General features: G+C 40.3%; 1 protein-coding gene and 1 long non-coding RNA gene across 3 annotated transcripts in view; one reads left to right on the forward strand and one right to left on the reverse strand.

Moving 5' to 3' along the window:
- Positions 1 to 20,284, reverse strand: part of LOC117561228 (E3 ubiquitin-protein ligase TRIM39-like) — a 43,299-nt gene that overhangs the window by 22,005 nt on the left and 1,010 nt on the right. Inside the window, exon 2 of one of the 2 annotated variants that reach the window (XR_004571308.1) lies at positions 7,147 to 9,237. Coding sequence is in view for 1 of the 2 variants with exons in the window: in XM_034238521.1 (XP_034094412.1) it covers positions 9,037 to 9,231 (195 nt within the window). In the remaining variant the exon portion in view is untranslated. The remainder of the gene's footprint in view (positions 1 to 7,146; positions 9,238 to 20,284) is intronic. The other variant, XM_034238521.1, reaches the window with a different exon arrangement.
- Positions 17,508 to 19,498, forward strand: LOC117561229. Its single transcript, XR_004571309.1, has 3 exons — positions 17,508 to 17,558; positions 18,464 to 18,610; positions 19,268 to 19,498. It is a non-coding gene; the product is annotated as an uncharacterized LOC117561229 (long non-coding RNA).

Genomic DNA, 20,284 nt, shown 5'->3' on the forward strand with positions numbered 1-20,284 from the left:
GAGAAACCAGCTCGAGTGCGCTATAATTTGAAAATACACAGGCGGAAAAAATCTGCCACTTCAACACATCCTCACTCCCAGGTCGGCCTATGTTGACGTTATGTCAAGTCCCGCAAGGGGGGGGGGGGCCTTAGCGTCCATTTTCAACGCAAGGGGGGGGGGGGGCTTAGCGTCCATTTTCAGCTTTCCGGGATGTCCATATGCTTCTATGGACGCTCATGGAAGCACGGCATTCGTTTGTGTCGACTGCCCTTAAAGGCAATGTGAGCGTCCATTCTCATTGGATAACGGAGAATTGTACACCCGGAAGTAAGTATTCCCCTTACTGTCGATTGATTTTACAGTGATATCTGCACTACTCATCGACTAAAAAACACCAGATTATCCTTGTTAATTACACAACATTGATTGGTTTAAATTGTGTGCAATGCTTTTGTATTTTTCCCCTTCGATTCGTAGAAACAAATATTTTTTCGGAGTAAAGGATGGCAGAAGACACTACACTACCCAGAATCCCCAGCTATCGTTTGGACTACACGATGTGCTCTGTTTGACAAACCCCGTGATAGTCCTCAAGCTCTGTGATTGGAGAGTGTTCTCCGAGGGTTACGCCGAGCCTCGAACAGCACTTGAAATGGGATGGAACCACGCAGACTGTCCAAAACTGGATTTGAACGGGACCACCGCGTCCCCCCTCCCCCACCCCGTCCCCAGAACTACACATGCTGGCTATTCTGTTTCGCAACATGTTCTCTATCTATGGCACGTCTCTACTGGGAGTTGTAGTTTTAAAAGACGTTTTCCCATAATAAGAAGTTGCCAGTATTAAACTGTGTACATCCCTGGAGGTTTAGGGGATAGGAAACACTCACATTTAAAACATATAATTAATAAATGGGGGAAAATTGCTTGTGCCCATAATGGGCAGCATTAATATATACACACACATGCCAGCTAAGCAGGGGCGGATCTACCGGGGTGGCATGGGGTGGCAACTGCCACCCTAAACAATAGCCTTGCCACCCCAGCTGCCACCCCAGTTGGCATCTTTGTTTTGAAAGAAAAGTTGTTGCTCATCGGACATTTATGAGAGAAAGTCTCTAATGTCCGAGTGCAAGTGAATGCAGCACAAGATGCACGTCATGTAACCCCTCCCCCGGTGCTGGCGCGAGAGTGGAAATATGATTGGTGGCGAATTCATTTGAACTGGACGGCGCAAAACGAGAAGCCTTTCGGACCCAAGCACTGAAGGAATGAGGTATTTGCGGTCTACAATGACAGAGAAGAGAATGTCAAGTTTGGCTGTACTCAGCATTGAATCAAAACGCACTACAGCTGTTGATCTTAATAAGTTTGTGAGGCGTTTTGCTGAACAAGATAGTAATCGCCGCATTCAGCTGTAATAGACATGCCAACTTGATGCACTGCTCACGGATGACTCGATGAGAATAACAAACTGTTAAGATGATGACCTTGTATGCGTGTATATATTTTTTTCTTCAATTTTAAGTCCTGAGAAAGTAAAATAAGACGGTGTGTAAAACTACACTGCCCAGCCAACAGAAAGTAACCACTTTGATTTAACTAGGCCAGTAGGTAAGGACCTTCCACTGGATAATAACTGCAGCGATGTTTTAGCTGAATACACGTTTAACCCTAACTGATGCAGTTAGTCACTTCTTTAATGTTTGTTCTTTCTGATGTAAAGTCAAGGTTGTAACTGTATATCAATAATGATATAATTACTTGTTTTTCAAATTTGAAGGAGGGTGAGCAAGCATCTTGATGAACATTCATCATTAACTCCTCCAAAAAATAAATATAGTTTATTCAATAATAAATGAATATGTGAATCATAACAGTTATTCACTATATCTGTAAAGCGTCTTTGAGCACCTATAAAAACGCTAACAAATTAAATCTATTATTATTATTATTTATTTATACAGCTGATAGGAATAATATGATTGTTAATAGTATCATATTCATTCAGACAAACATCGATGAGGCAGTTAATTAATGTACTTATTGCAGCAGTCTGCATAGATTGGTACCCCTGCTGGTCTAAGAGTGAAACAAACTCATTCAGTTATTGTTCAGTTAAAATTCATTAAATTACGTCTGCCATGTTATATGTAAGGCTTTACTGATGTGCCACAATAATATCACCTATGTGATTGAGTTAAAATATTAATATTGTGGCTTTCCAAGTTAACATTGATTGTAGGGGTGTAACGGTTCACAAACATTTCGGTTCGGTACGTACCTCGTTTTTAGGTCACGGTTCGGTTCGGTACGTTTTCGGTACAGCAGAAAAAATTATCACAAAACATTAAAAACATTTTTTTTATTATTATTAAACTGTGAATAATGTATTCAAATAAATACAAAATATAGTCAAATAAACATTAAGGTGCAGCATTTCGATGAACTGAAATAATCTGTATTTGAACTGTACTAGTACCTAAGCAGCCAGCTTGACATTAGGACTTGCTTGTCATTGTATTTTCATGTTGTTTAAAGAAAGATGAACTTGTCCACATTGCTTGCTGAAATGGCAGATCTGCTGGCACTAACAATGTCTCCTGCTGTGGAGAACACCCTCTCTAGGGACAGAGGTAGCACAGCCAGGTAGCGCTTTGCTAACATGGCAACATAAGGATATTTGGCGTTTGTAATAGCTTTGGCTCGGTCTGAACTTTCTGCGAGTGGTGGAGGCTTAAATGCTAGTGGGAGTTGGGTTTGCACTTCAGTCTTTTTTCTTTTGGTACCGGTGATATTCACATTCGGGTGATGCCTTTTCAAATGAGTGTGATGTATTGCCAGCCGCGTAACCAATGTTAGTTGAACAATACCGACAAACAGCTTTGGTTCGGTCCACCTGTCTTTGTCCGTCATCCTTGTACGTAACTGCGAAACCAAAATGTTCCCAAACCGGAGACTTCAATGATGCTGTAGGATTTTCAGCTCAACTTTATCTGCGTTCGCCATTTCGACAGTTCCTCAAATTACTGACTACATTTGAACGCATCCCTGTGACCAGCTCTCATAGTATGCCTCTCATCCAATGAAATTACTTGGTCGCTCTATGATATATACCTGAGATTACTTCCAGAAAGTTGTTCATGTTCTAAATTGTTTAACGCTATATTCGTTCGGTACACACGTGTACCGAACCGAAGGGCCCGTACCGAATAATTTCAGTACGGGTACGTGTACCGTTACACCCCTAATTGATTGATATGATTGCGATTCAAATCAGCATATACTTCTGTCAGGGGATGCCACCCCTCAAAATCTCCTGCCACCCTCTTGCCACCCCATGAATATTTGTCTAGATCCGCCCCTGCAGCTAAGGTCAGAAGAGCTTTATTTAACAGCTGGTCTTATGTTTGTGACCCCTGTTGTTAATTGATAACATTACATTACATTAATTGATAAGCCTGAAACATGCACTTGTCAAGGTTCAGAGGCACATTTTGAAAATATGGCAATAGCCATCTTAAGATAAGATATACTTTATTGATCCCAAGTTGGAACATTTGCGTTACATCAGCATGTGTAACGGTTAAATATGCAGTGGTGTTTATTTGTAAATCATTTAGTATAATCACACAAATTCTGTGTTTTATATTCAACAATTCTGTGTTCTTTATTTATTGATTGTTCAATACCTGACAAGGCCGGAGATTAAATATCTACATACATCTTATAAGAGTATAATACATTATGTATAATATCAGTTAAAAATAAGTGCTTCAACATAGTTAACATTGCTGGAGGTACGCACAAATATTGATAGATGTCTTGTAATGCACTATTGAGGAACCTGCGACCCAAGTTTTTCATTCAATGCATAACTACACCATAGTTGTGTGGGCCTATATGATATGTCAATAAACCTTAGAAAATCTTGAAATCTTGAAAGGGATGTGCAAAATAGTCATTATATACAGTCTTTAATTAACTATTAGTAGAGAATAACGAGTAATGAATATACTTTATAGGGATCCTATTAATATCTAATAATAAAAATAATGAAATTCAATAACATGCTTTAACCACTAGGTGTCCCTTTATATCAGCTGTGCACCGTTATGGTGTAAATACAGCCTATCTACCAATTGGATCAAATATAAAAGTCAGCCGAATTAGTGTTGATACTGCAAGGAGACGTATTGTGTGAAAAGAAATGTAAGATGTTGTTTAATGGCTGATATATTTATGATCCACGTCACGTTTTCAGTTCCTCATGTTTGTCTAGAAGTCTTCTCATCAGGGCTCTATAAATACAGAACTACGGCAGATATGTAATATTTAATGCAGCCGAACCGTGTATTACAATGCCGTTATGTGATGACTTTCAAAGAGAAAATCAAGCACACTCGGAATAAAGTATTATTATTTTTTTTTTAATGTTTTTGGTCTGTTTCCGGTATTTGTTAATGACGATGTGCTGTGAGATGTGAGACTGGAATTGCACAGGGGGAAATAACGTATCTTTAGATGCGGATTTTGTTAAACTAATATGTTTTCGCTGTGGACCAACACTATACATTGACGGGGAAGGGGGTAGCAATAAAGATAACACCATTAAACAGTTACACAACATAACAGAAATAATATCGATAGCAGCGTCCCTAGCAACCACCTTGGTAACAATGAAAACGTTATGGACGCAATTTCCTGAAGTAATCTTCGTAATAACTAGCAAACTAAAGATCATGTACATCCACTGCACACATAATCTGAAATAACAACTCATATTTCTCGCATCAATGACATCAAAACGCATTTTAATGGCCAAACTAACTTTAAAATAGGCATTTTCCACCGAGAATAAAACGAAGTTCGGCCATGTTTTTTTTTCTGCAGGGAGACATTTGAAGATCACGTGACGTCAAACAGAGCACATGGTGTAGTCCAAACGATAGCTGGGGATTCTGGGTAGTGTAGTGTCTTCTGCCATCCTTTACTCCGAAAAAATATTTGTTTTCTCCGAATCGAAGGGGAAAAATACAAAAGCATTGCACACAATTTAAACCAATCAATGTTGTGTAATTAGCAAGGATAATCTGGTGTTTTTTAGTCGATGAGTAGTGCAGATATCACTGTAAAATCAATCGACAGTAAGGGGAATACTTACTTCCGGCTGTACAATTCTCCGTTATCCAATGAGAATGGACGCTCACATTGCCTTTAAGGGCAGCCGACACAAACGAATGCCGTGCTTCCATGAGCGTCCATAGAAGCATATGGACATCCCGGAAAGCTGAAAATGGACGCTAAGGGCCCCTCTCTTGCGTTGAAAATGGACGCTAAGGCCCCCTCCCTTGCGTTGGAAAAAGCCGACACAGGACTTGACATAACGTCAACATAGGCCGACCTGGGAGTGAGGATGTGTTGGCCACTTCCTTCCAGAGCCCCTCCTCCAACACACACGAACGCGCACAGGACCAATGAGGGCACGAGATAAGTTTGTACCCAGATTTTTGTTTGTACCCAGGCTGACAGGCAGGTAGGCCATCCAGTTATTTTAGCCGGGCCGGCTCAGATGATTGGTCGTGCTTTTTACAGCACCATGGCTTCCACAGATGATATTTTTGTATGTATTTATTGTCAAAGCATTTAATTTATTCATTGCTATCGGGATGTTAAGAGCATTCCATGGAATATAACAAGTGATTCTGAAATAAATTACATACCTCACCTTTAATATTGAACTTAACTCATGTATTACTATTGACTGATTTTATTTTGAGTTTATTTAAAGCATCTGAGGGACCAGACCAAATAAAAAAACACTTTCTTTGTTTGAAGGCTTTCAATGGGCGAGTCAGCTTGGACGATGAGGAGGAAGAGGAGTTGTAATATCTCTTGTAATACAGTGATAATATGTAATATAACTTCCCTCCACAGGCCCCAGACCACCAATGGACCTCAGTTAAACATTTTCCCTGTCAGAGCAGAGCTTAAGCTTTGAGTTCATACAGGAAACGGGTCAGTTAGCTAAAGCTAGCTCTGAGTGTATTTTGTCTAACTTTTAAACAAGCTGAAGTTCAGTCAGTGGGTTTTGTTTTGGCAGTTTAATATGTATTGCATACTTTCAGTGACAAAATCTATGGTTTACAATTATTTATGAAGTATATAAAGCATTCAGATTCATAAATGTCACCAAATATTTAGAAGTAAATGTGTCTCTGTAGTGTACTCACCAGTGTTGCCAGGGATTCTGCTGTTGTGAAAAATCTGCTGGATTGTTTCTTTGGAGAGAAACAGAGCGAATGCTGCTCTGCTGTCACTGAGACGGACTTTAACTTTGATAAGATAAGCTCTCCTCTTTGAGCATGTGATCCACCTCTCAGTGGCCCGTAACTAAGAGGGAGTGGATGAAGTATTCCCATCATTTACTAAATCAAAAGGATGAATATGACATTGTGAAAAAACTTTAACACAAGTAAAATTCCTGCATTCCAAACTTCTAGTTCAAGTATTCTCATCAAAATGCACTTTATCATAACTGAAGTGCTCGTTGTGCAGTCAAATGGTGTATCAGTGCGCTACTGATGTAATCTGGAAAGTTTCCAAAGCTGTTGTTCGAGTAGAAGTGTAAGGTTGCAATAAAAAGTCCAACTACAATAAGTATTTGAGAAACACTCAGTTTTATTCATACCACCACTGAAAATACTCCATTACAAGTAAAAGTTCTGCATTTAAAATGTTTAGTTAAATGTCCTTTTTGTGGCAATTAAACTCCCAATAAATTAAGTCGCAGTTCAGCTCTTTGTTTAATGATGAAATAAAACAAACCATAACTAAAGATGGACTATACGGTCAACAAAAATGTTTGGAGGAAAAACTAACCCATTGTCTTTCCACCAACCCCGACATACAAGAGGTGACCTGAATAGGCAAGGCAAGGCTATTTATATAACACTTTTCAACACAAGGCAATTCAAAGTGCTTTACAAAAAATGAAAGATACCATAAACCACACTCTGGAGAATTACTGGAAGTGGTCAAAAAAGAAATGCGTGCTGTGTAAACAATAATGATAACAATAAACACAGGCTAACTAAGCATTTTGGCTCCTACACTCGCTCTTTTCTAAAGGCCTTAGTTGTAAAAAATGTTTTATGGGTGCACCTTTTGCACTACATGTACCAGTGGCATTGAGAATAAGATTGATTATGAATGCCTAATACAGTGTGGTAGTGTCTAACACGACAGGTTGGCCTTCTAGTTAGCTATCACCAAATTAGTGGCTCTTGACATTTTAATTGGAGTTATTATTTAACACCCTATGGTTAGACTTGCAGTGATGGCCTGTGTCTATTGTTCAGGCAGTGAGAGGTATTATACGAAAAGCGTTTTTTTAAGCAGATCGGGCTCTGTATGAATGTATACAATAAAAACTAATTTCCTTCGCTCAAGACATTAATGGACATGTAATTGTTTCGTGTTCATTGGTGCAGGTCATGCAGTCATTAGAATCAATGAGACCTTACATGATATCAATTTTGTTTTGAAAAATATGCCTGTAATTGTAACAAACAGCATCAAAGAAAGAAAAAAAAACATTAAATGTTTGTTCTACTCAGTGTGATTGACAGGAGAGATGATCAGAGGGGCAGAGTTTTTACCACCATAATTAAGACCTGGACCGAAATGAGGGTAGAGTTTCTCTTTGAAGCAGCAGCCAGTGAAGGAGTAGATCAGAGCTGCAGCATCAACATCATAAAAGGAGACCAGACCCTCCTCATAATCCACAAACACCCCCACCTTCTCAGGCTGAGACTTCAGAGAGAGACGGACTGCAGGACCAGCAAAAGCTGTGTACTCATTTTTAATCAGCCATATTATCCAGTAACCTTTCTGAGGAGTCATTGTGATATTTCCCTTTCTGTTTATCGACTCTCTAGCCACTCCTAGAACCAACCCAGTCTTCCCTTCAACCTGAACCTCGTAATAAAATCTTCCTGAAGAGAAACTCTGCTTTGCTAAGACACGAGCACAATGATCAAATCTCTCTGGATTGTCTGGAAGATTCTTCTTCACATCACTGTCTTTAACTTGTTTTCCATCATCAGACAGGATGAGTTCAGGATGTGCTGTATCAGGATCAAGAGTCACATCCACCTCAGACTGCTGGACCCTCTTCAGCTCCACCTCAAGCAGCTTCTTCTGTTTACTGAGCGTCTCCTCCAGCTGAGTCACAGCTCTCCTCACAGTCCCCTCATATGAAGGTGGACGGACCCTGACTTCTGTCCAGTTCTTGGTGGGTGGAGCAGCGTTCAGGGACGTGAAGCTTTGGAGGAGGTGGAGCTGGTCTTCAGAGCGTGAGAGCTGCTCCACCTCAGAGCTCCTCTTCTTCAGCTCAGAGATTTCCTGTTCCAGCTCTTTGATGAAGCCTTCAGCCTGTTCCTCTGTCTCTCTCTGCTTCTCTTTGATGGTGTCGATGAGCTCGGCCTGGCTTCTCTCAACAGACTCCTTCAGAGCGGTGAAGACCTGAACACCATCTGCTATCTCTCTGTCTGCTCCTTCCTTACTGAGCTCCACTGAGCGATTCATCTCCTGGATCTTCAGTCGTCTCTTCTGGATCATCTGCTGAATTTCAGCCTCTGTCTTCCCCAGCTCAGCCTTCTTTCCTTCATATCCTTCTTTCAGAGGAACAACATCATGTAACTTGTGGTCTAAAACAGTGCAGAGCACGCAGACACACACCTGGTCGGTCTGACAGAACAGCTCCAGCGGTTTATCGTGCTTCACACACATCCTGCTTTCCAGGTTCTCCTCAGGGTCGATCAGCTGATGTTTCTTCAGGCCTGCTCTTGTCAGGTGAGGCGCCAGGTGAGTCTCACAGTAGGACTCCAGACACACCAGGCAGGACTTCAGGGCCTTCAGTCTGGTTCCAGTGCAGGCGTCACAGGGAACTTCTCCTGGTTTGACAACTTGTTGCTCTGAGCTGCTGCTGCTGGCTTTCTGTTGAGCTGACTGTCTGAACTGAGCAGCCATCTCAGAGATGAAAGTGTTGACCTGCAGCTCAGGCTTTATGTTGAACACCTTTTTACAGTTGGGACACTGACTCGGGATATTTCTATCCCAGTGTTGAGTGATGCAGGCTTTACAGAAGTTGTGTCCACATGGTGTGCTGACTGGATCAGTGAACACATTCAGACAGATGGAGCACATAAACTGATCTTCAGTCAGCAGACAGCTGGCAGCAGACATGTCTCTCTGGGGACAAATGTTGGAAAAAACATTAAATATAGTTATAGTTTAATTATTTGTTTAAAAATAATCTAACTATGAGTCGTCCTGAATTCCGTACAAATAGAAACTGAGTGAAGAAGAACCCGATGTGCAGTTCAGTGTTATTTATTGGAAATCACCAAGCCAAGAAAATAGGCGACAACATGGAGATCTTTTTCACAACAATAATAAATGAAAACAGTATGATATTATATTGTTGAGCTTAAATGTAATTATTAATAAATTAACAATGATTAACTTACACACATTAATTCAGCATATGTATTGAAAGAAAACACAAAACAGGACCATGACAGAGGGAGAGGAAAAAGGTGTATTCAGGTACTGTACTTGAGTTTTCTTTTATATTTTGTATTTATACCTCTACACCAAAACTACAGCTGGACCTAATTATACTTTCAATCCAATACATTCATTGTTGATGGTTAGTTTGTTTGTTACTTTACAGATATTACAAAAATAAAATAATCAAATAAATTATGATTTAATAAACCTCAGGGTAATTTACCAAGCAGTATAATAACATGTTCTACACATTGATCCATCACTAATTTAATCCAATGTTATAATATATTTAACTTTTTAAAAAGGATTTTCTTTTTCTTATTGTAAATGTCCACATTGTGGTATTTTACTTCAATAAATGATCAGAGTACACCCTGGTCTGAGGTATTGATGTAAATGAATCCTCATAGTTATCACTAATTCCATCCTCCATACATCATTGTACTTTTAATTTGTAACTAACTTTAATCAAATTTAGTTTATCATTGCTCAGTTTGGTGTGCGTCTCTTTTGTTGGAGCCAACGAGCCGTTTGTCACGATGCGATGCAACCAGCATTTAACTGCATCGCCCTATAAAAACATGTTGGGGATCAAATCCGACATGAGAGGCTTCTCAATACTCAAATGACCCTCCTCGACTCCTCGGTCCTCCGGTAGTGACCCGGAAATGAATTTCAGCGCGCCATTTTGAAGGACATCTCATTTCTCTAAATGCACTTCGAGGATCGAGCGTCGAGGAGGCTCTCTGGAGGAGCTCTAACCGAGGATACACTGATGGTTCCTCCACGGCTCCTCCGCGGATGCATTTCCGGGAACGGTGGAGGCGTGACGCACGGCCGGACTTATCTCAGCCAATGACAGCTCTGCATGCATCCCCTGGATATTATTTTAGAAACTGCTTTCAACGCGTCGCGATGTTTCCAGAGAGAACATCTGTAAGGTCCATGCAGAAAGCAGAGCAGTGTGTATAATATATATCACTCAGTAGAACAGGCCTACTCTCTTTATTTGCTTTAGTTTAGTAGATATCTACAAACAAATAGTCAATATTTTTCAAAGACCATTTAGTGCTTCACATAATAAAATACACAACGGCTGGAGCCTGATTATGCTGTAGGAGCAGTAGGTGTGTGTGGTACAGTGTGTAGGTGTGTGTGTGTGGTACAGTGTGTAGGTGTGTGTGTGTTACAGTGTGTAAGTGTGGTACAGTGTGTAGGTGTGTGTGGTACAGTGTGTAGGTGTGTGTGTGTGGTACAGTGTGTAGGTGTGTGTGTGTGTGTGTGGTACAGTGTGTAGGTGTGTGTGGTACAGTGTGTAGGTGTGCGTGTGTGTGTGTGTGTGTGTGTGTGTGTGTGTGTGTGTGTGTGTGTGTGTGTGTGTGTGTGTGTGTGTGTGTGTGTGTGTGTGTGTGTGTGTGTGTGTGTGTGTGTGTGTGTGTGTGTGTGTGTTGTATAGTGCGTAGATGCGGCGGACAAACGGGTCTCAGTTGGTTTGGTGTCCTCTGCTTACTTTTAATAGGCCTACTTGTAAATACAACTTTTGGCCCGTAATTTCAATTCCCCATTTCAGCGACCAGAGAGAGGGGGGGATATATCCAGTCTCTGATTGTGTTACGTTATTATGAGAGTGCTCTCATACTTTAAATTGTATATATTTATATACATATATTTGTGTGTGTGTGTCCGCATCTGTAGCCTGTTATTGTCTCATTATACCGCACTCTCAATGAATTCAAAGTAAATATGTGGGGGAACAATGTTCAGCTGATCTAACAGAGATACAGTGCTATGACAAAACACTCAACAGCTGATGCAGCTGTTGCCACGTAATAATGAACGGACGTCGCTTTAATATGACCACTCAGAGGAGAGGAGTTCTCATTTATTTAAACATCTGCTGCTTCCCCTCCTCGGTCCTCCGCTCGCATCTCCTGTGGGCGGGACTAAGGCCCAATCCCAAACCACTCCCTCGACCCTACCCCTCCGTGACGGAGTGAACTCCGTCTGTAGCCACACTCTCAGCTCAACGATGCTCCCTCCTGTCAGGTGGAGGGAGTAAACACAGCAGCAAGCTTTGGGACGGCCTCCCCTCTCTCCGGCAGAAACAGGAAATGCCGTAACTGTATCTAACAACGGTTTCAAATCAGCATCTCTTAGACCAAATGTAAATTAATAACTCAAATAAAACTCCAAACATATTTCATTGTGTTGTTGTCTTTTTTGTAAAGCTCTTTTAGTTTTAAACCTGATGTTTATAAGCTTCTTAGTTTTTGCAACAGTCTGTAAGTATACACAACTTTATAATAAAATGCACACATTTACCTTTTTCTAGACTAAACACAGGTTTGATCCTAAGTTAAAACATGAGGTCATCATGAGGTTGTTAACATCGCAGTTTATCAGTGGATGTTTGCTGGAACTACTTGTAAACAGCTTGTCTCCTGACGGACACACGTGGAGTCCGGTCAGGTAGAGACCGGTCTCAAGTCTCAAGTCAGCACCGATGCAGACTCGCTGTTTGAGGGCTTGATAGCCCACTCCCCCTCCACACTCGTTGGTTTGGAACAGCCCTCAATATGGCGGACCCTCCGCGTGAACGGAGGGGTAGGGTGTAGGGGGCGGTTTGGGAATGGGCCTAAGTCTCGAGGAGGGGAGTCGAGGAGGGGAGTCGAGGAGGAGACATTTAAGAATTGAGAAACCTCTATGGTCTGCAGTGTAGCGTCTGAAAACGTTTCATTTAGCTCTGCTGGAGACTGGGGCGGATACGGAGAGTCAAGAGAGGCTTCTTGTAAGAGAATATTTTCATCTGATCTGTTTATAGAGTCTTTTATGGTTCCTTAGAGTCTGTGATACTGCAAACATCTGCTTGTAGTCAGTCAGAGACTTCTCTGTAGGTTGAGGTCACAGGTCAAACGCGTCTCCTATGTCCGAGGGTTGACCTGGCAGGATCTCTTTGAGACAAGCAGATCATTGTCTTGCATCGGCTAATTGATTATACGCGGGCTTTCTGGAAGCCCGCCTCTCCTCGTGTTGGTTAGATGTTTTGTGTCTTTTGGGTTCAGAGATCGCTGGTGGAGCACTGGGCATGTGTGAAACTTAGATGATCTCCCCGGCCGTATGTAATTAATGTACTGTGATCAATAAACTCTTCAGTGCTTTTGGCTAACAACGGTTCCAGACTCCTTCATTCTACCTCAACATTGCAACAACAGAAGTTTACCTTCACACTTCTCAATACTCAAATTTCCCCTCCTCGACTCCTCGGTCCTCGGTCCTCCGGTAGTGACCCGGAAATGAATTTCAGCGCGCCATTTTGAAGAACATCTCATTTCTCTAAATGCACACCGAGGACCGAGGACCGAGCATCGAGCGTCGAGGAGGCTCTCTGGAGGAGCTCTAACCGAGGATTAGGGTTGGGAACCGAAACTCGGTTCCAGATGAGAACCGATAAGAAAATGCCGGGTACCGGGTACCCGTACAAAATACACAATTTCGGTTCTGCTTAACGGTTCCTAAACGCGGTAGACCCTGTATTCCAGCGGGTCCGTCTGCACCGCGGTGCTGCGGTGACCCGGTGGAATACAGGGCGGACCTGGAGAATCACAGAACGGCCGGTCGTCAGCGGGCCGTTGACGGCCGGCTCGGTACGCTGACGGCCGGCACCGCCCTTCATTTTTTTAAACGGCATCATATAAGTTGCGCTGACAGGCGACAGAGGTCCACAGTTGCCCCGCAGCGATGCTCCCCCGCCCTCCCGTAGACATTTCACGAGCTCAGTCACTTCATAACACCAAAGATAGGTCGCGGTAAACACTCTGAAGTGAGGCTCCACTACACTAAAAAAGAAAAAGAAAAGGCAAAGTGTAATGCCTGTTAATAGCTTGCCACAGGCATAGCTCAGTTAAAATAAAGCACAGCTATTGTGCAATACATTTGTATTGCATGTATATTTTTGAGTAACAATTTCAGTTAAAGCTTTTAAGAATAAATATATTTTTGTTATCTAAACGTTTGACCTCTTTATTTTACAATTTTGGAATCGAAACGGGGAATCGATAAGAACCGGAATCGATAAGCAGAACCGGAATCGAAATCGGAATCGATAAATTTCAAACGATACCCATCCCTACCGAGGATACACTGATGGTTCCTCCACGGCTCCTCCACGGATGCATTTCCGGGAACGGTGGAGGCGTGACGCATGGCCGGACTTATCTCAGCCAATCACAGCTCTGCAGCTGGATATTATTTTAGAAACTGCTTTCATCTTGTCGCGATGTTTCCAGAGAGAACAGCTGTGAGGTCCATGCAGAAAGCAGAGCAGTGTGTATAATATATATCACTCAGTATAACAGGCCTACTCTCTTTATTTGCTTTAGTTTAGTAGATATCTACAAACAAAGAGTCGATATTTTTCTAAGACCATTGCTTCACATAATAAAATACACAACGGCTTATGCTTTAGGAGCTGTAGGTGTGTGTGGTACAGTGTGTAGGTGTGTGTGGTACAGTGTGTAGGTGTGTGTTGTACAGTGTGTAGGTGTGTGTGGTACAGTGTGTGTGTGTGTGTGTGTGTGTGTTGTACAGTGCGTAAATGCGGCGGACAGACGGGTCTCAGTTGGTTTGGTGTCCTCTGCTTACTTTTAATAGGCTACTTGTAAATACAACTTTTGGCCCGTCATTTAAATTCCCCATTTCAGCGACCAGAGAGAGGGGGGGGATATATCCAGTCTCTGATTGTGTTACGTTATTATGAGAGTGCTCTCATACTTTAAATTGTATATATATATATAAATATATTTGTGTGTGTGCGTCCGCATCTGTAGCCTGTTATTGTCTCATTATACCGCACTCTCAATGAATTCAAAGTAAATATGTGGGGGAACAATGTTCAGCTGATCTAACAGAGCAACCCAGTCTCACGGCATTTCGTGTTCACCAACACGATTTTTAATCTATTGATTCGTGTTCACCAACACGATTTGCCCCTTTTTTTCGTGTTGCACTGCACGATTTTAAAAGCAATGTATTTCTACTGCCTGCAGCACGTCTTTTTCTCCGGTCGGGTCGAGGAAGACCGGAAGCTGTGTGGTTCATAAAAACATGTTCTTACTCAATATCAAGCCACAGTTATTGCTTTTATTTGAAATCGTATAATTTCGGACTTTTGTTGCCGTCTGTGAGGAAAATAAATGGGGCTCAGAGCCTCAGAATACTGAAATCTGTATTTTTAAAATCTTTTTTTCCTTCTAATCTGTTATTCTTTTCAAAATAACACACTGTTATTTACTCACCAATAACACACAATTATCCTTGCTTTTATTTATTGGTTTAATTCCATAATCTCGGGCTTTTTTGGCGTCCGTCAGGAACTGAATTTCAAAATAAAAATAACCGGAAACAGACGTAGGCATTTCGAGCGATTACCCAGGATCCTCAGCTATGGTTTTAAGCTTGTTGTTTTAGCTGCAATGCATGCTGGGATTTGGTGTTTATATGATATGAAATCCGGAAAACATTTTAAAAGAATAAAATAATACTTAATTCCGAGCGCTCTTGCTTTTCTCTTTGAAAGTCATCACATAACGGCATTGTAATACACGGTTCGGCTGCATTGTATATTACAGATCTGCCGTAGTTCTTTATTTATAGAGCCCTGATGAGAAGACCTTTGGAAAAACTGAGAAAATGCCGCCGAAACTGAATACTTGACGTGGATCATAAATATATTCAACAATTAAACAACATCTTCAATTTCTCTTCACACAATACGTCTCCTTGCAGTATCAACACTAATTCGGCTGACTTTTACATTTGATCTAATTCACAGATAGGTTATATTTACACCATAACGGTGCACAGCTGATATAAAAGGACTGTAGTTTTTAAAGATATTACTGATTTTCTTTGAATGTAAGAATGTAAATACTGAGTCTGAAATAGTATAGCAATATGCTGTAAAATTATGTGAAAGCATGCATAAAACTACACATCTTCAGATGTTGTACGAAAACAAAAGTGTCCTACACTAATAATACAAAGTTATTATGGCTGTGTGTACCTTGTGTGCACCGCCTAGTGGTTAAAGCACGTTATTGAATTATTGTGTTTTATTTGATTAAAAAAATATTAAGAGTACATACTTTCATAGGGGGAAAGTATAAATATAGAATATAAAATCAAGAAGATACTATAAGTGATCTCTACAATAAAACAGTTTAGTGCAGAATGTACAAAGATATTAATAGGAGGAGGTGCAAAACAGAAAAACAAATGAACCTTTATTTAAACATTAAATAACAGATTAAGGTCTTCTTTTAAATAAGAAAAAAACTTTGGGGGTATCTATCTACAGATAAATATTAAGCCTGACAAAGTACTTAACGTCTAATATATTGCTTTCCTGCAATGTTAAATATGTTGAAGCACTTATTTTAACTGATATTATACATATGAATTATACTCTTATGTATGTAGATAGAATAATACATGTGCAGAATATGACAGTTTAATGGTGGAGGTTCACACATATTGATAGATGTCTTGTAATGCACTGTTGAGGAACCTGTGACCCAAGTGTTTCATTCATTGCATAACTACACTGTAGTTGTGTATATGATATGTCAATACACCTTTGAAAATCTTGAAAGGGATGTGAAAAATAGCCATAATATGTAGTCTTTAATTAACTATTAGTAGAGAATAACGAGTAATGAATATACTTTATTACTCGTTTCCATTCATGTCAATTGCAGATACATGTTTAGTCTTCTCAAGCACCAACTATCAAATATCTCTCCTGATTGTTGGCACTTGACAATCACCTTACCTGAATTTTACTCAGGTGTAACTAAAGTCTGATTTAAGGGTTGTTTATATTTCACATAATTAATCAGAATCTGCAAAGTAACTCAAATAAATGCAGTGGAGTACACTGTAAAAAAAGATCGTAATTTTACAGGAAATAACTGTAAATTTGTATAGTAATTATCATGTTTTTTTAAATAACTTGCAAAATCCTGTAAAATGACAGATATTAACTATAAATTAACAACCCAAAACATTATTTGAAGTATTTTGACAATAACAACAAATAACGTTTATTTCCTTTTTTTTTTACTGTAAATTTACTATATAATATTTACAGTATTTTTGCACTTTCAGAAAATACATGCAGATGTACGTAAAATAAAATGTTTTTATCTGTAATTAAATATGTAACTCGTAATATAAAAGTGTATTACTATTATAAGACTTTAAGATGTTCTTTGTAATTTTAAGGTAAACATAAAACTGTAAGAAAAGCGTAAAATAAAAAAAACGTAAAATGTAAGTAAAACATTTTTACATAAATCATTTTCTCAATATTCGATTGAATCCAACAAAAACACAAAATATCCAATGTTGAAACAAAAGTAAATAAATATGTTTTCATGAAATTCCTAACTTACTATATTGTAAACATCTACAGTTGACAATATCATTAAAAAAAAAAAATCATAGAAAGTGGAGAAATCTCTGCAGGGAGGACCAAGGTTTAAAACACACACTGTTATTTACTCAACAATAAGTCACAGTTATCCTTGTTTTATTTATGTGTTCTGTTGCTGTGTTTTTTTCCATTGGTCAATTTACAGTAATAAACCTTAGTTTTACAGTATAATGTATGGTTTTCGGATTCTGGCCGACAGCCAGAGCTACGGCACTTGAAATAGAATTCAGCCAAAACACGGCAGACAAGTCAGGCATGTTTGGAATGAGTCCACAACACTCCTGATTGGTTAATATAAACATAATCGAAGAAACCTGCCAATGAGAACTGTCCGCGCCTGTCGTTCACATTTGAAACATCCAAGTCAGTTTGAGCGGGTCTCCTCCTGCTGGAGCTACAGCTGTCTGTGTGTCTGTTACAGGAGTTTATGGATTCATATCGGGATCGTTTTACACACGTTAAATATGAGCATCGGGACGTCAACAAAGAACAGAAGACTTGAGATCTGGTGAGTCCTGCAACTGTAATGGAGTTAAACATGTATTTAGATAATCCTTACTTAGTTTGTGAATGTTTTATTTTTTATTTAAGGTTACGTTTCTTCTTCTAGTTAGCTGAGTTTCTTCCGGTTAAGTTGGTATGCATAATTAATAGGTTGTTAAATGTTAAGAAGCCCTGAGATGCTGTTTCTTGCAAGATGTTGCGCCCGGGAAACCCGGCTTAACATGCGGCTGCTAACGTTAGTTTACAGTTTATTGCAGTGCCACCCCCCCCCACCCTCTCGTCTCCAACACGGGAGAATTACACATAAACATGCAGTGGGGTATCACAGTGTTGTCGCCAAGTTTAATGTAAAGTTTCACAGCTTTCTTACAGCGGAATCTAGTTTGTTAATGTTCAGTAGCCAACAGCTAGCATAGCATAAACAGCTAACCGCTAACGTTCGGCTAATTTGCTAGTTAGCTCTGCTCTATATATTACACGCTAACATGACTAGCTAATGTCACACTGTGAACTAAAATACTTTTTGTATTACTACATCATACATGCTTGGTCCAAATCACTGCTAAAATTAATTATATTTGAAAATGTATAGTAAAGAAACACTCAGCCATGCATGAAATAACATAGCAAAAGAATACGGGTAATGTTTGACCCATGTTGTGCCTTAGAAGTGTAGTGATACAAACATGATTTGTATTCAAAAAGTAAGAAAGGGACAAATAAAAATTAGAATTGGTGTTGATCCAAAACATGTTAATTGAGGAATACCTGGGATCCTGAATGGTTAAAGTAATTTATTGCAAAGATATTTACAATTAAAACTAATTCGGGTCACTTTTGACACATGTTGGTTGTATGTTGTGTAACAAAGGGTTAACATGACAGCTGTGATGTTCACTCTTTTGACAGAGCACCAGTGGACAGCGAAGACTATGGAAGAGAAGATGTGATGGTTTTGTGTGGAAAGCTGCTAACGCCAGCCTGTGTCCCTCTCATCAGTCTCTCCAGGCAGCACCCAGCTATTCTTCCATCTTGCAGATGAAAATACTTTGATATGTGAGTAATAACTAACTTGTGTCTAACATAATATTGAATGTGGTTTAGTAAAGTATTTAAAAATACCCCACATTGTACATGTACAGGACAATCAGACCTTGTTCAACAAAGATCATCAGACAATTGTTTTGTCTTTAAGGTACAGCTGCAGCAGAGAGTCTTGAGTTTGAAGAAAACACTAACATTTTATTTAGTGTTGTTTAATCAATCAATATTTACTGGTCTTGAATTTCCTCACTGTATTACAAAATGCTCGAATCTTATTGTACAGGAACATTATGCAGATTTCATCACCTGAAGATAAAAATATAGATTCAGCGATATGTACCATTTTAAGGAAATGGACTGTTAGCGGTATTGACCAAAGCTCCGCAGCTGTAGCTAGGCGCTGCTAATGAACACTCAAGTGCTCAATTTGTTGGTTTTTCTTTTTTATTAAGAATTGACCAAGCATATCTTCCTCTTCGAAATCCCAGTTGTACTTCGCTAACACGCAGTGCCTGGGAGGGTGCGTTTGATTGTTCCCACAATAGTGCGTGCGTGCGCTTGTGCTTCAAAGGTCCATCATACAAGATGTAGGGGATCTATTGGCAGCTGCTGATAATAACATCCATCATTATGGTTTACTAATAGTTATCACTTCACTTCCTCCTCCAGCATCTGGACACAGCAGGAACCTACGCCAGGATCCTGTTTGTGGACTTCAGCTCTGCCTTCAACACAACACTCTGGCTGGAGGCTGCGCTCCATCAGGACCAACACCTCTCTCCCTCAGGACCAGAACCTCTCTCCATCAGGACCAACACCTCTCTCCATCAGGACCAACACCTCTCTCCATCAGGACCAGAACCTCTCTCCATCAGGACCAGAACCTCTCTCCATCAGGACCAAAACCTCTCTCCATCAGGACCAAAACCTCTCTCCATCAGGACCACAACCTCTCTCCATCAGGACCAGAACCTCTCTCCATCAGGACCAAAACCTCTCCATCAGGACCAACACCTCTCTCCATCAGGACCAGAACCTCTCTCCATCAGGACCAAAACCTCTCTCCATCAGGACCAACACCTCTCTCCATCAGGACCAGAACCTCTCTCCATCAGGACCAAAACCTCTCTCCATCAGGACCAACACCTCTCTCCATCAGGACCAACACCTCTCTCCATCAGGACCAACACCTCTCTCCATCAGGACCAAAACCTCTCTCCATCAGGACCAACACCTCTCTCCATCAGGACCAGAACCTCTCTCCATCAGGACCAAAACCTCTCTCCATCAGGACCAACACCTCTCTCCATCAGGACCAACACCTCTCTCCATCAGGACCAAAACCTCTCTCCATCAGGACCAGAACCTCTCTCCATCAGGACCAACACCTCTCTCCATCAGGACCAACACCGCTGCTGCCAGTACTTTGACCGTTTTTTTACGAGTTTTATGGAGATTATGGAATTAAACCAATAAATAAAAGCAAGGATAATTGTGTGTTATTGGTGAGTAAATAACAGTGTGTTATTTTGAAAAGAATATCGAATTAGAAGGAAACAAATATTTTAAAATACAGATTTCAGTATTCTGAGGCTCTGAGCCCCATTTATTTTCCTCACAGACGTCAACAAAAGTCCGAAATTATACGATTTCAAATAAAAGCAATAACTGTGGCTTGATATTGAG

Source organism: Gymnodraco acuticeps, unplaced genomic scaffold, assembly GCF_902827175.1.
Source record: "Gymnodraco acuticeps unplaced genomic scaffold, fGymAcu1.1, whole genome shotgun sequence".
NCBI lineage: Eukaryota > Metazoa > Chordata > Actinopteri > Perciformes > Bathydraconidae > Gymnodraco > Gymnodraco acuticeps.